This window comes from Passer domesticus, chromosome Z (genome assembly GCF_036417665.1).
Source record: "Passer domesticus isolate bPasDom1 chromosome Z, bPasDom1.hap1, whole genome shotgun sequence".
Classification (NCBI taxonomy): Eukaryota; Metazoa; Chordata; class Aves; order Passeriformes; family Passeridae; genus Passer; species Passer domesticus.
Genome location: NC_087512.1, coordinates 42,206,056 through 42,218,475, shown reverse-complemented (window position 1 = coordinate 42,218,475; position 12,420 = coordinate 42,206,056). Strand labels below are relative to the sequence as shown.

Sequence of the window (12,420 nt, the reverse complement as noted above, 5' to 3'; positions counted from 1 at the left end):
TCGCTGCCCAGATGCTGTGCCACAGGATGTAAGAAATTACGAGACGAAATGGTAGGGCTATGCTTTTTTAAGAGACCAACCCCACTGCTGCCGTGTCTGAATGCCTTCCAATGATGCATTAACTGAGATGGTTACACATCTGTCACCAGAGCCCATGATTGTGCTTCATCATTTCCCTTGCTCTCTCCTTAGGAAGGAAATTGTGTAGACATTCAGTACAGTGATTTGTTTTGGGTGGCTGGTGGTGGTATATGCTTGCACTAGAAAAAGCTGTGCTGAAGAAGTCTACCTTTTTACTGAAGATTGATGTTTATTATGACATTAGATCTTGACATAATTGGCAATTCTCTTGGATCAGTCACCTGAAAAGGCTTTGTGTAGATTTACACAGCCAGCTGTAACGTATCCTGTATATCCCTTGGGTTTAGCCTACCTGACTAGCCAGGCATGTCAGGAAATACCAGATCTAACCAGGACTTCCTGATTGCATCAAGGCAATATGGCATTTTTCAGATTTATCAACAGGCCTAAGTGTTTCCCAGAAACCCAGGCCTTTCTGTTTCATCTGCATAATAATAGAAGTCTGCAACATTTGTGCACAGGAGCATAGGAGTGTCAGCAGAGGAAGAAAAAAATCCCACAAGAAGATGTCTGTGCTTTTGCCAGAAAATCCACCAGTCATGTGGCAACAGGTGTGTCAGGGAGCAGCCTAAGGGCAGGGGGAGGGCGTGCAGGGATACTGGGATACTGCTTCTCAGAGCCAAGCAGTGGCTGAACACCTCTGTGCCATATGGCACTGTAGTCAGTAAACACCTGCTTGTCACACATGAATAAATGCCATTGCTCAGTAGTTCTGAGGAGCAGCGCTGTTACTCCCACTCTTTCTGCCACAGAACCAGATGATTATTCATGTTATGAACCAAAATCTCTGGGTAGTTTGAAGATAAGGACTTGTAATTCTATTCCCTCCTAAATGAGGCCTGGGCCAAATCCTACTGAGTTTGTTTGATTGATAGAAGAGATTTTAAAATTCTGCTGGATTAGATCACATTCTGTAAAAACGAAAGTGGTAAAAGGAAATGAAAACTCATAAACTTTTATATGGAGGTTTAAGTAGTATGCATCTGTAGTGCAAAATATGTCATTTGGGGCTCTGCCCAAAGGACTGTACATACTCTGGATTGTGATCTTTTGCTGTAATCTGTGCAAATATGTTTTTGCATTCATTGTAGGTGTCTTAATTTTTTGACAGGATACTTCAGACTATATTGCATATGTAGCTAAGGATCCTGTTAATCGTAGAGGTAAGTTATAAATATCTATTTGATGTCTGTTTTTTCTTTGAGAAACACTAATTATTAATGGTTTAGGTCAGGTAACGCCCCCTCCCTCCCCCCCGAAAAACATGGATGTAGAATGTAGCCCAATCAAAGAATGGCCTTTGACAGAGCCATGAAAAGATTACGTAGCGATAAGAAGCAGCAGTTTGTTTCTCAAGCTTGGAATAAATAGGTCTTGCCGCTAGTTCATACCCCAATATCACTTTGATTTTCTTCATCTCTTAAATCAAACACTTGCCTTACTTGACTGTGTAAGCTTCTAGGCAACAGCCAAGACTCACCTACACCCAATCACTGTGTGAGAGCTAAGAAATCTGATTAAGTCCTCTGATGAGGCAGCTGTATCTGTAAGGTCTTCCCAGTATAAGCCTAAGTCTTTCTGGCAGAATCAGATTTTTTTATCAACTAACTAGCTTTACAGCCAGCTTGCTGTAATTCTCTTTCTCAGTAAAGGTTTATTCAAGGTTGTATTGCTTTAGTAGCAATCATTCAGGGATAGGGATCTGCTTGTTGATTGTGTTCACTAGGTCTTAATGCAACATACAAAGTATTTTGCAATGTACCTGAGAATCTATTTACTATTCATAGATCATAAAGAGAGAAGATCAGACTATCACACACAAAAAAAAAAAAAAAAAAAAAAAAAAAAAAAAGGCATTAAGTACTTCCAATAGGATTTCTGGAAAATTCAGACACTTTATCTCCAAAATGCCAATCCTGCCAAACCCTCAGCTGCCCGCCTTACCATCAGCACAACTGACCCAGAGTAGCTTCCGTATGTAGTCATCTTTAATGATACCTGAAGAATCTGCTGTGTCCATGTGCAGAGATGTTCAGACTTGAAGGTATTAGCTCATAAATAATACCTGCACTGAGTATACCAGTTTGCTGAATATAAGTTAAATATCTAGAAAACTTAAAGGGAATGGGAGGTAGGGAATAGTCCAGTTCTTTGCAATGCTTGTTCCATTGCAGTGTCCTGTTGGAGAGGCTCCAATGTCAGACTATGGAATACGTGGTGCAGAGCTGCTCTCCAGCCCACCTGCTTTAGCAGTAGCCTTCTGCTAAATCCAAGACTGATTTCGCTGTTCTGAGAGATCTCAGTCAGTGTAGGGACTAGCACTGTAGACAAGATATTTGCTCTGCAGGGTTTGGAGGAGCCCTGTGCTCTGTCTTCTGTCATGTTCCTTCTGCACTATGTTCTTCCCGTATTATGTTCCTTCTGCCTTCCATCCTTAGCTTCCTGTGACTGTTCCTTGTTGAGCTAGGCTATCCTAGACTGAGAAGTCATCTGAGCACCTGATATTGTTGTCTTCCTTTGGTGTATTCAAGTCAAGTAATTTCTTAGTTTTCTTTATAAAAAGATTGACTGATTGTAACATTCCAGATGCAGTGCACATCCTCCACCCTTCAGATAATTTCTGTACCTCCTTCCTTCATTTTCCTGCAGCTCCTTTAAAAAGGTATATGGTATCTGCATAACAGGGGCTGTCACTATAGCAGAGAATGCACCTTCCTATTTTTTCTTCCTTTTCTCCTCTTCTTCATCTGGTTCCTTCTAAGCCCTTTTTGCTGCAGTGAATTACTGTTACCTCATGTGAAATTCTTTCATGCTGTGATCTTTAAGCCTTCAGCATTATGGCTTTCCTATGGGTGCTTTCCTCACTCATCTGTGTACATCAGTGTTTTGCAGATCAGTGACTTTGTATGTCACCTGTACTAAAACACATTCTTTAAAAGGGTCTAATTTACCAAGGGACCTGAATTGCCCTCTTGTACCATCATTTGCTGTTCTGTCATTCTTTGTGCTGTCTGCAAATTACTTTAAAAGGGGATTTGTCTTTACATCTGTATCTAGTGAAAATGTTACTGCTGCTGTTACTGATGCTACCCTACCAGTAATGCTGTAGTATGGCTTGCATGTTAGACTCATTTCTTCACAAGGATGGAATAGCTGTCTTCGTGCTTTGCATTCTGGATCTAGCAAGTTCAAGGCTGTCTATTTTCTGCTGCAACATTCACAAGAAATCATCTCTGTGTGAGCCAAACCTTCTCATCCTTTTACAAGAAGCGTATCTCCTACCTGCTGAAAGTCCATTCACGTATCCAAGGAAACAGGTTACTCATTATGTCACCTACTGAAACTACTTAATGACTCATGCTTCATTTCAGCTCCAGAAAGGTTTAGCAGTGAGCGATATCACCTCCTTAAATTCACACTCTAGTTATGGAGTGCAAACATTTTAGCTTTGTTTGGCCTAACTACTTTTGGTCCACGTTTTCAGAGATAAATGTGCACCTTCCACGGGGGCTGATTGTTCAAGGCCAATAGCAGTGTTGCAGAGGGCATAAAAAACCAAATGCCTCACTGCTAGTCAGGGATGTCTGCCTCTGTCTTTGGACACATGGAGGTCCTGCTTTTTTCTGCTGAATCCACTTTCGTAGCTAGGGGCATTTTCCCTGGACAAGGCATTTCTGCTTGCTGGTTGGCACAGGAGATGCTGTAAGGTGAGAAGTGAACACCACTGTATCTGCTTGGCACTGTGACTGGTGCCATCTCATGCTGAATGAGGTGCTGCTGCTGCTGCTCTGCTGCTGCTGCTGAAGAAGAGACAGCAGACATTCCTGACTAGCAGCTGCAGGTTTCTTGGCCCTTTTTCTGGTCTCTACAGAAGTCTATCCAATATTTCAGCCTCTACAAAAGTCATATGTAAATCTACTTCATCTCCCTGTATTACTTCAGTTAAATGTCACAATCAACCCTTATTTGTAGGACACTGGTATCCAATGCACTTGGTTCCAGTTGGACACTGGGCATGCACTAAAATGCAGTTTTTTCAGCTGAGGAGTATATATTCAGGTTATTAAAGCAGTCAGGGGGGAACAAATCAGTAGCTTTGAACAAGCACCCACTTTCCTGTGTCAGGACTTGGAAAAGAGCCAGTTTGAAATCCAGTCCAGGCTACAGCCAGCAGACAATATCTTGTCCAACTCTGAGTATGAAAAATCAACTCACCTGGGCTTCTCTGGACATCACTGAGATGTTGTTTATTGAGATCTTTAGCTTCCATCTCTTAGCACCCATCTATGTTCCTGCAATGTTGAGTTGCAGGAACTTCATAAGTTCACCTCTTTATGTTTTCACATATGTTGAGACTTCCAAGCCATTCTCTGATTTAAAACCAGGACAGATATGTCTGCTCAAACAGCTGATAAAGGCTTCTCAGTCTTTACTGGAAGAGAGCTTATGTTGCTATCCTTCCCCTTTACTGCCTCAGTGGGTTCAGAGAAGTTGCACATGGGGAAGTGCTGGAGCTAATCAGATTGCTGGGTCAGTATTCCTCAGCAGCCCTGCAGTTTGCCAGGAGTGTCTCCATGCAAACAAGCAGAAAAAGGTACCAACCTCTGTATTCCTGGAATAAGATCAGGGCTCATTATCTAGGAAGTATTTGTGGACACTGCTCCTCCCTCAGACTGCAATTTGGGAAAAGAGAGCAGCTTGTGAACTTGGGGTGATTAGACATAAAAGTGAGGTAATTAAACTGAGGAAAATAAAAAGCTTTTATTGTAATTACCATCTATTAATATTTGTGTAATTTAAATTTAAAGCTTAGAATTCTTACATAATCTATTGCATAGGTAGCAAGTGAAGTTTTATAAGGTTTTTTCTGTTTGTGGACTTGTTAAAATAGTGGAACAGATTTGTGATCTTGTCTATTGCAGTTACACATTAGTCCAATTTTATGTAACCTTTAAAAAGTTGTGATTACCTGAAATTCACAGTATCAGAATTGGCTTTTATTGAAATCTGCGCATCACTAAGCTTGACATGTAGGTATTTTGTCATAGGTCATTGCATCCCACCATGATATAAACAGTGATTTGCATGTGTCAATCTTTTTCATTTAGCTTGTCATATACTGGAATGCTGTGATGGCCTGGCCCAGGATGTCATCAGCACCATAGGGCAAGCATTCGAGCTTCGATTTAAGCAGTACTTGCAATGCCCCTCTAAGACACCTACTTTATCTGATAGGTGAGTGCAATTGCAGAAGACAGCTAAAGGACCTTCTTTAGCTTTTAATTTACTAGATAAAATGTGGACAATGTTGCTGGGCACAGACAGAACTTGAATACTTAAAAATATTTCTGCTGTATTAGCAAAACAGTGTTTGCCTAATGAACATGAAAGAAGTACAGTCAGTTTAAGATAGACTAAATATGGATTTCACAATGATGTTAAAATGATCATGTGTTTTTTGCTCTAGTTAGTAGGCAGAGATGGATGGCCAAGAATGGTTGTTATTTGTGGCATTTCCTCATTACTGTCACAGCAGCTGTGTCAGTTTAGATGGAGTAGGTCAGACTGCTGGGATTCCAAATGACTAATAGTGTTTCAGTATTTCTCATATTAGGGTGATGTTTCTAGTAATGTGATGTATTGCAGGGAGGTTTGACTGCACTGATATCTGGAGGATACAAACTCTCCTTGTATATGTTCAAAAGGCTGGGATATAGCATTTTGTTTTCTTTAGAGACATGGATTGCTATGTGCTTACTAACACTACTAGAAACCCTAATGAACTTTTACCCTCTGTAATTTCTTCTATCAGAGCAAAACCAGGTATATAGATGCTACTATCCTAATCTGGAAGCATGCTATATTCACATCTCTTGACTTTGTGAGGTCCTTACAGAATTACATTGGTGATAGAGCAGTCATAACTAAAGCCAAAGATTTAGAGCCTAGTCAGTCAATCAAGTCATAATATTACAAGTCCTATTTTAAGGTTAGATAAAGTTGTTTGTTAATGCAGTTTATAACGGTCTTTAAAGCCAAGTTCAAACATACTCTTCTCAGCATAAAGAATTTGGTTCACTGCAAAGGAAGTTTATGTCAGTTTGACTAAACAGAGAAGACTTGACACATAATCCATCATTGCTTCCTGACTTACAGTAGTAGCTGAAGTGTCCATACAATATGCTGTAGTGATCCCCTGACAGGCAGTCTTAACCTGCTGAAAGTGTCTGTAAGTGCTTAAAAAATGTCTTTGAGCGAGAGGCAAAAGAAAGCACTCTCTTCCTTTTAGGATGCAGAGTTTTGAGGACCCATGGACAGAGGAAGAGAACGAGGCAACAGAGCATCCCTATTACAACAATATCCCAAATAAAATACCTCCCCCTGGCGGATTCCTTGATGCCAGGCTCAAAACAAGGCTTCTCACTGCTGCAGACACAGCTCAGGTCAGCATAATTTCATTTCTACTCTCCTGCTGGTTGATCCAAAATTTTTAAAAGATGTGTTTTATGGTGGATACCTTGGGACTGAATGCATTCACAGCCTTTCCTGTGTGGCCAGTTTCCATCTGAATAGCCATTGCAGACTGAGGGGGCAACACATTAGGCAGGATCAGAACAAATTAAAGGAGGTGAAATCCTCGTGGTATTAAAAGATTAACGAGGTTCAAGGAACAGAAATCCACTGGGGGCTACTACATTTGCAAAAACCATGTCTACTTCAGAGAGTATCAAATAGTGCACATTAACTGGGAATGATTTAATGCAGAATCATTTAAACAATCTAGTGCAGCCATTACTAACAGTTCATTATGTTAATGACTTGGGAGTGATCAATATTCAGGCAGGTTCTTAGGTAGGTTTTGCACCTCATGTTGAACTAAGGTCAGCTTGAATATTTCTACCAGCACTCCTGTCGAAAGTTTGGCTGCAGTATCAATGTAGCCCCTAAGAGGTGTTTTCAGATCCAGCACAAATTTGCTTAAATCCAGAGGGGTCCTGTTTGTAGCCAACATCCTCCCCTTGGTGCCCAAGTACTTCCCCTGGTACCAGTGTGAATCTTTCAGCTTATGGTGTGAAGAGTGCTGGGGCTGTCTTCTGGTCCCACCTGTGTTTCTGTGGAACACTTTTCCCAGTAATAGGTTGACAAGACTCACTACATGGTAGAAACTAACGAAATGATGCATCATTTGATATCATAGGGTGTCACTAAAAGCAGAAATGAGGGAAGAACCCCTGAAGGTGACTGGTAAGATATTGGTAATCTCTTACTCTTAAGAAAATGTATTCTGAAATTATGATGAATTGGAAAGGAAGAGTCAGGGTACACAAAACATGTCCAAGGAAATTGGCAGAGCCACTTGTGATGTGTCTGAGCATTTAAAAGTCAATTTAAAAATTCCTTGCACATGTGTCCATTCTAGTCTGCATCAAGAATTGGAGGAGAGCAAATTTATTATCAGAGCCATAACTTAGGAGAAAAATTCAGTGAAGAATGGCATCAAGGACCTGTTAAACAAGGTGAGTTTTGCTACTTTTAGCTGTAATACTGCAGGTGGTCTTGAAGGACAAAGCACATGAAACTCTGGTGCCTCGAAGCCTTAAGGCAATGAAAGGAACTTGGCTGGTAGGTTCCCTTTGTCTGAGTTTCAGTGTTGATACCAGTGAAAAACACTTGATAATTACCTCTGGATAAATTATTAAATGCACACCTTCATGAAGTATTTTTTTCTGCAGAGCAGTTCATAAATAGAATTACCCAGAATTTCAGCTTTCTAACTTTCTATATCTTAAAACCCTATGATATTTAAGGGTCTGCTGCATGATCTGTTCTGAAAATGTGACCCATTAGGGTATGCAAAACAGAATTTTTAAATGAAAAACCTAAAGTGAAAAGTTTAATTCAAAATGTGAAGCAATGTTCTCTACTCAACAAATAGCAAATAGTGCATAATGTTCCTTTTGTTGTCTTTGAATTTCAAGTAATTTCAAAACACATATAAAAGTTTCACCCTATCCAGCTTTATGTGATAACTTTACTGTGTTTCTGGGGACACTTGTGTTCAAAGACCAGCATATATTCCCTATTGTTAATCTGTACACATTTGAGGATTTTATACCTTCTCCTCCTCTCATGTCTCTCCAACAGAAATAATTTTTGAAATTTACAATCTTTATTTACAAAGATTTCCTTTCCTCCTGGGAAAGAGCCCGACCATACCCACATTGAAACACAGTTCTGAATCCATTAATTAACACTTTTTCTACTAGACCCAACAATTATTGACTTATATCTCCCAATCCAGGACCTGTGGTGATGTGGTGTGATGATAATTGGTCAACACTGTTCTGTCAATTACACAAAAAAAAGTCTTGACTTTTCTAGGATCTCTGGATATTTGTAGTATGTCAGAAGAGAAATCAGAAGTAGCACCAACAGGAGAGCTGCCAATATATGTAAACACCCAGCATATAAATAGAGAAGATCTAGTGGCACTTCAGGCAGATGCTGAAAGTACCTTCAGTGGAACAGTAGAGGATGCTGAAGCAAACAGCCCAGGAAAGGATCTGTTTGACATGAGTGAGTTCCCTTCCTATTCACTTCCTTTCTAATAAGTGACCAAATATGTTTATGAATTAGTTCTGTATTAAAAAAAAAAAAAAAAGAAAATTCAGTTTTTGAAATTTAGTGTTCCTGGTGTAATTATGGTGAATTTTAATATCCATTGTGGTTTTGTATTGGACTGAAATAAAATAAGAGTGGTTGAAGACTTGAACCTAGTCTGTATAATATCTGAGTTAAGGTTAGTTGCAGTCCATGTTATCCTTAACATCACGGACAATTATGTCAGAAGAAAAATTAATCAGGAAGCTTTCCATACAGGAAAGTAAAGGAGGGTGAAGGTATGGATAGGTGGAGAACTGTCTTCAGCCTGTCCTGTATGTTATGAGGAAGTCAATGCATATATGAAAAGCTTTGTGCTGCAAGAAATCTAGCATGAAAGTTAAAGTACTGACTTATTTCTTACTCTGGATAGGCCTACTGTCCTATCTGTTCCAGCTTCAAAGGCAGCTTTTCCTAGATCAGAATCATCACAGCTGCAAAACCACAGTTAAACATCAGCCATAGTTTGGTATTGGTGCTACTAATACACATTGTTTTCAGACTTGAGAAGATAGATATATAAGGTGAAGAAATAGTGAAAGCATTTGATGCACAGAAAATTTTCTTGGGTTTTCTACCTTTTTCTCTTCCTGCCTCAAATAAATTGCTTCTCCATGCTTTATTTAATTCAGTTCACATAATTAAAAGGTAGTGAGACAAAAGCAGTTGGTGCCTAAAAATTATTTGTAAAATAAAGTATCTACACTTCGGTTCTTAGTATAGAAGAAAACATTTTCCTGGCATGTTTTTGCTGAGATATGGCTCTATTTCCACAACTTAGTGAGATGTTCAATTGAAAGGAAGGAGGAGGAAAGAAAGTTGAGAGAGTATCTCTCTCTCTCTGAATATAGGTCTGAAAGGAGAAAAATCTGCTATTTGAAATCAGGGATGTTAACTGTTATCAGCCATTGGAACATCAGAGAACAGTAGTATTAGAAAATGTGCCAATTAGCCCTAAGATAATGGCTTGTTGAGATAAACATATGTTGGACTTTATGCAGACTGCGGTATAGGGAAGACATTTATAAGCTGCTTTTAATAGTTGGCTGAGATATCAATAAATGGTGACAGCACAATATTTTTCCTATTTCTTTGGTCTAAACTAGCCTCTCTGTGGCCCCATGCAAACAGGACTTTGTACTTCTTGCTTCTGAACAATCTGTTTAGAGCTGGTGTATCACTTCACTGTGCTGCTCTCCAGATGTCCTTTTGTAAGCCTAGGGGCACAGAACATTTCTTTTTGATATGTATTGGTGGGCCAGATGAAGGTCTTGCAAGAGCAAATAGCTTCCAAGAGGTCAGTACAACATGTAACAAAGCACCCTGTGCACCCTCTTTGCTATTTTTGTAATACTGTTGGGATCCATAATGACGCTTCTTTCTACTCAACTCTACAGTTGCACTGAGTTCAGAACGTAGCTGAGGTTTAAAATATGCTTCCCCAAGGCTGGTTTTAACTAGGCAAATGATGTTAAATGTGTTGACCTGTGTCTGTTTTGTGAAGTTCTCTTCCTAGATGAAGGTAGGAGTAGGCTGAGTGGTGAGGGTAAATGTTCCCTACTAGACATAGCCTTGGGCTGGAGACTCAGTAATGGATAATTTTTAAATGAATAAGTTGTTTGAACAGAGACCAGATATGAGTATAATGACATTAGGTACCCCTATTATGTAATTTATTTGAAATTAAACTGTCTGACATACCTAGAAAGACTGAAGGAAAGATTTGCCTGGTACCAGATCATAGAAATACAGCTGTTGACAATAGCCACTACTGAAATAAACCAGTACCTTTGAAGAGATCCTGCCAAGGTTCAGCCTGATTTTTATCAGTATAATTCTGTGCATAACATACATTTAAAAAACATTTCACTCCTCAGTCTTAATATATTATTTAAATCAGTAAGTCTAATAGTGTATCTTCCCTTATTTTTTCATAAAGAGAAGTGGTTGTAATGCAAAACAAATCCAGTTTAAAATGATCAGAAAATCACCATTTGGCTACTTTTACCTCTGAGTGATCCTGCTCTTGTTTCTATTTCCATTACAAGAACCATTTGAAGATGCTCTCAAGAATCAAACATCTGAGGTTATGTTGAAGAAATCCACCTCCACCAGTCCTCCTTTATCCAGAGTAGCTGTCCGGACTGAAGCTGAAGAGCTGAGTGCAGAGCCATGGTATCAAGGAGAGATGAGCAGGAAAGAAGCAGAACAGCTATTAAAGAAATGTGGAGATTTCCTTGTGAGGAAGAGTACCACGAATCCCGGCTCCTATGTGCTGACAGGCATGCACAAAGGACAAGCCAAGCATCTTCTTTTGGTGGACCCAGAAGGAACTGTAAGCACTGACTCCTCACTAATAGATGAGGTTTCTGACTCTACTCATTTTCTGTAAATGCCTTTAATCTTCTTTACAGCTTGTTCACACCTTACCATAATCACCACCTCATATCTCTGATGTGCCATCACATCTCTAATTCTCTCCCTGATGCCTAGCACATGATTTCTGCACATTGGAGGGACCTTAGAGACCTGATTCCCAAGCAAGTTCACACTTGGACCACTGCTGTGCAGTCTTGGTCAAAAGTGCAGCTAAGCCACTTCAGCTTTCTTGCTAAAGGAAGGAGGTTTGGCTAGCCTGCTTGTCATCTCTGGGATATGGATACCTGGGATATTGACATACCTGGGATATGGACCAGGCCCTCTGTGTTTTCCTGCATGTATGCCCAGGAGAGAATTGGGGTAAACCTGTTCCATTTCTTTGCTGCAAAAAGACTCTCAGCTGATGAAGGCACCATCCCCACAGCAGGATGGAGGGTGCAAGGGAGCTCTAGTTTTCTGTAGCTGTCCTGTCCTGCTTCTGTGGAGGCGTAAACTCTTCAGAGAGATTGAAATCATTGTAATGAGTTTTACTCTTAGCTCCTGGTAGCTGCAAGTAGGAAACTCCTTTTCCTCTATAAAGGACAGTTTTAGATAGCCAGCCCCAAGGTAAGTGAGAAACTCCCATAAAGGGGTTGGCCTGTTGGCATCTGATCTGAGAAAGCTGTGACAGAATGACATCAGTCCTTCAGAGTCCGTATTGCAGTAGTGAGGAGCGTCCATGGTACTTGTTGCAATTAGTTACGTTGCCACATGAGGCCAGTCAAAGAATGATTTTGCACTTTTGAGGCGCCAGCTGCCTAGTCCTGGGTTTGATGGGTACATCATCAGCCCAGGGGAGTGGCTTTACGCTTTTTGAGGGGCAGCTCCTTTGCTAAAACTTGCCAAAATTAGGCTACCTTGTTGACTCCTGCACCAAGATAGCCTAATTCTCTTTTCTACCTGAACCCACAAATAACTGTCACAGGCTACTTCATGGCAAACACTGCTGTGTGACCTGGCAAGTGCATGAATGCTGTGTCTCACCGGGAGCTCTGCTGCAGGGCTGACTGGCATGGAATACTCAGTTCCTGTGATGACTTCCAGAGCATCTTTTTCCTGTACAGGTTGGAGGGGCTCCCCCATCTTTGCTGCTCTGCCTCTAGTGCATCTCTAATTTGCTGACCTCCTTGGTTAAGGACCTGCTTGTTATCTGCACCTATCCTTCCCTCAGCCTGATTGTATCGTCATGGCCCAAATGGC

The 12,420-nt window shown here is 40.4% G+C and overlaps 1 protein-coding gene across 5 annotated transcripts in view; it reads left to right on the top strand.

Moving 5' to 3' along the window:
• Positions 1-12,420, top strand: part of SHC3 (SHC adaptor protein 3) — a 90,300-nt gene that overhangs the window by 72,343 nt on the left and 5,537 nt on the right. For all 5 annotated transcript variants that reach the window (XM_064404760.1, XM_064404764.1, XM_064404762.1 and 2 more), the window contains 6 exons: positions 1,253-1,304; positions 5,250-5,376; positions 6,431-6,584; positions 7,562-7,658; positions 8,524-8,718; positions 10,851-11,137. In XM_064404760.1, coding sequence (XP_064260830.1) covers positions 1,253-1,304; positions 5,250-5,376; positions 6,431-6,584; positions 7,562-7,658; positions 8,524-8,718; positions 10,851-11,137 — 912 coding nt within the window. The remainder of the gene's footprint in view (positions 1-1,252; positions 1,305-5,249; positions 5,377-6,430; positions 6,585-7,561; positions 7,659-8,523; positions 8,719-10,850; positions 11,138-12,420) is intronic.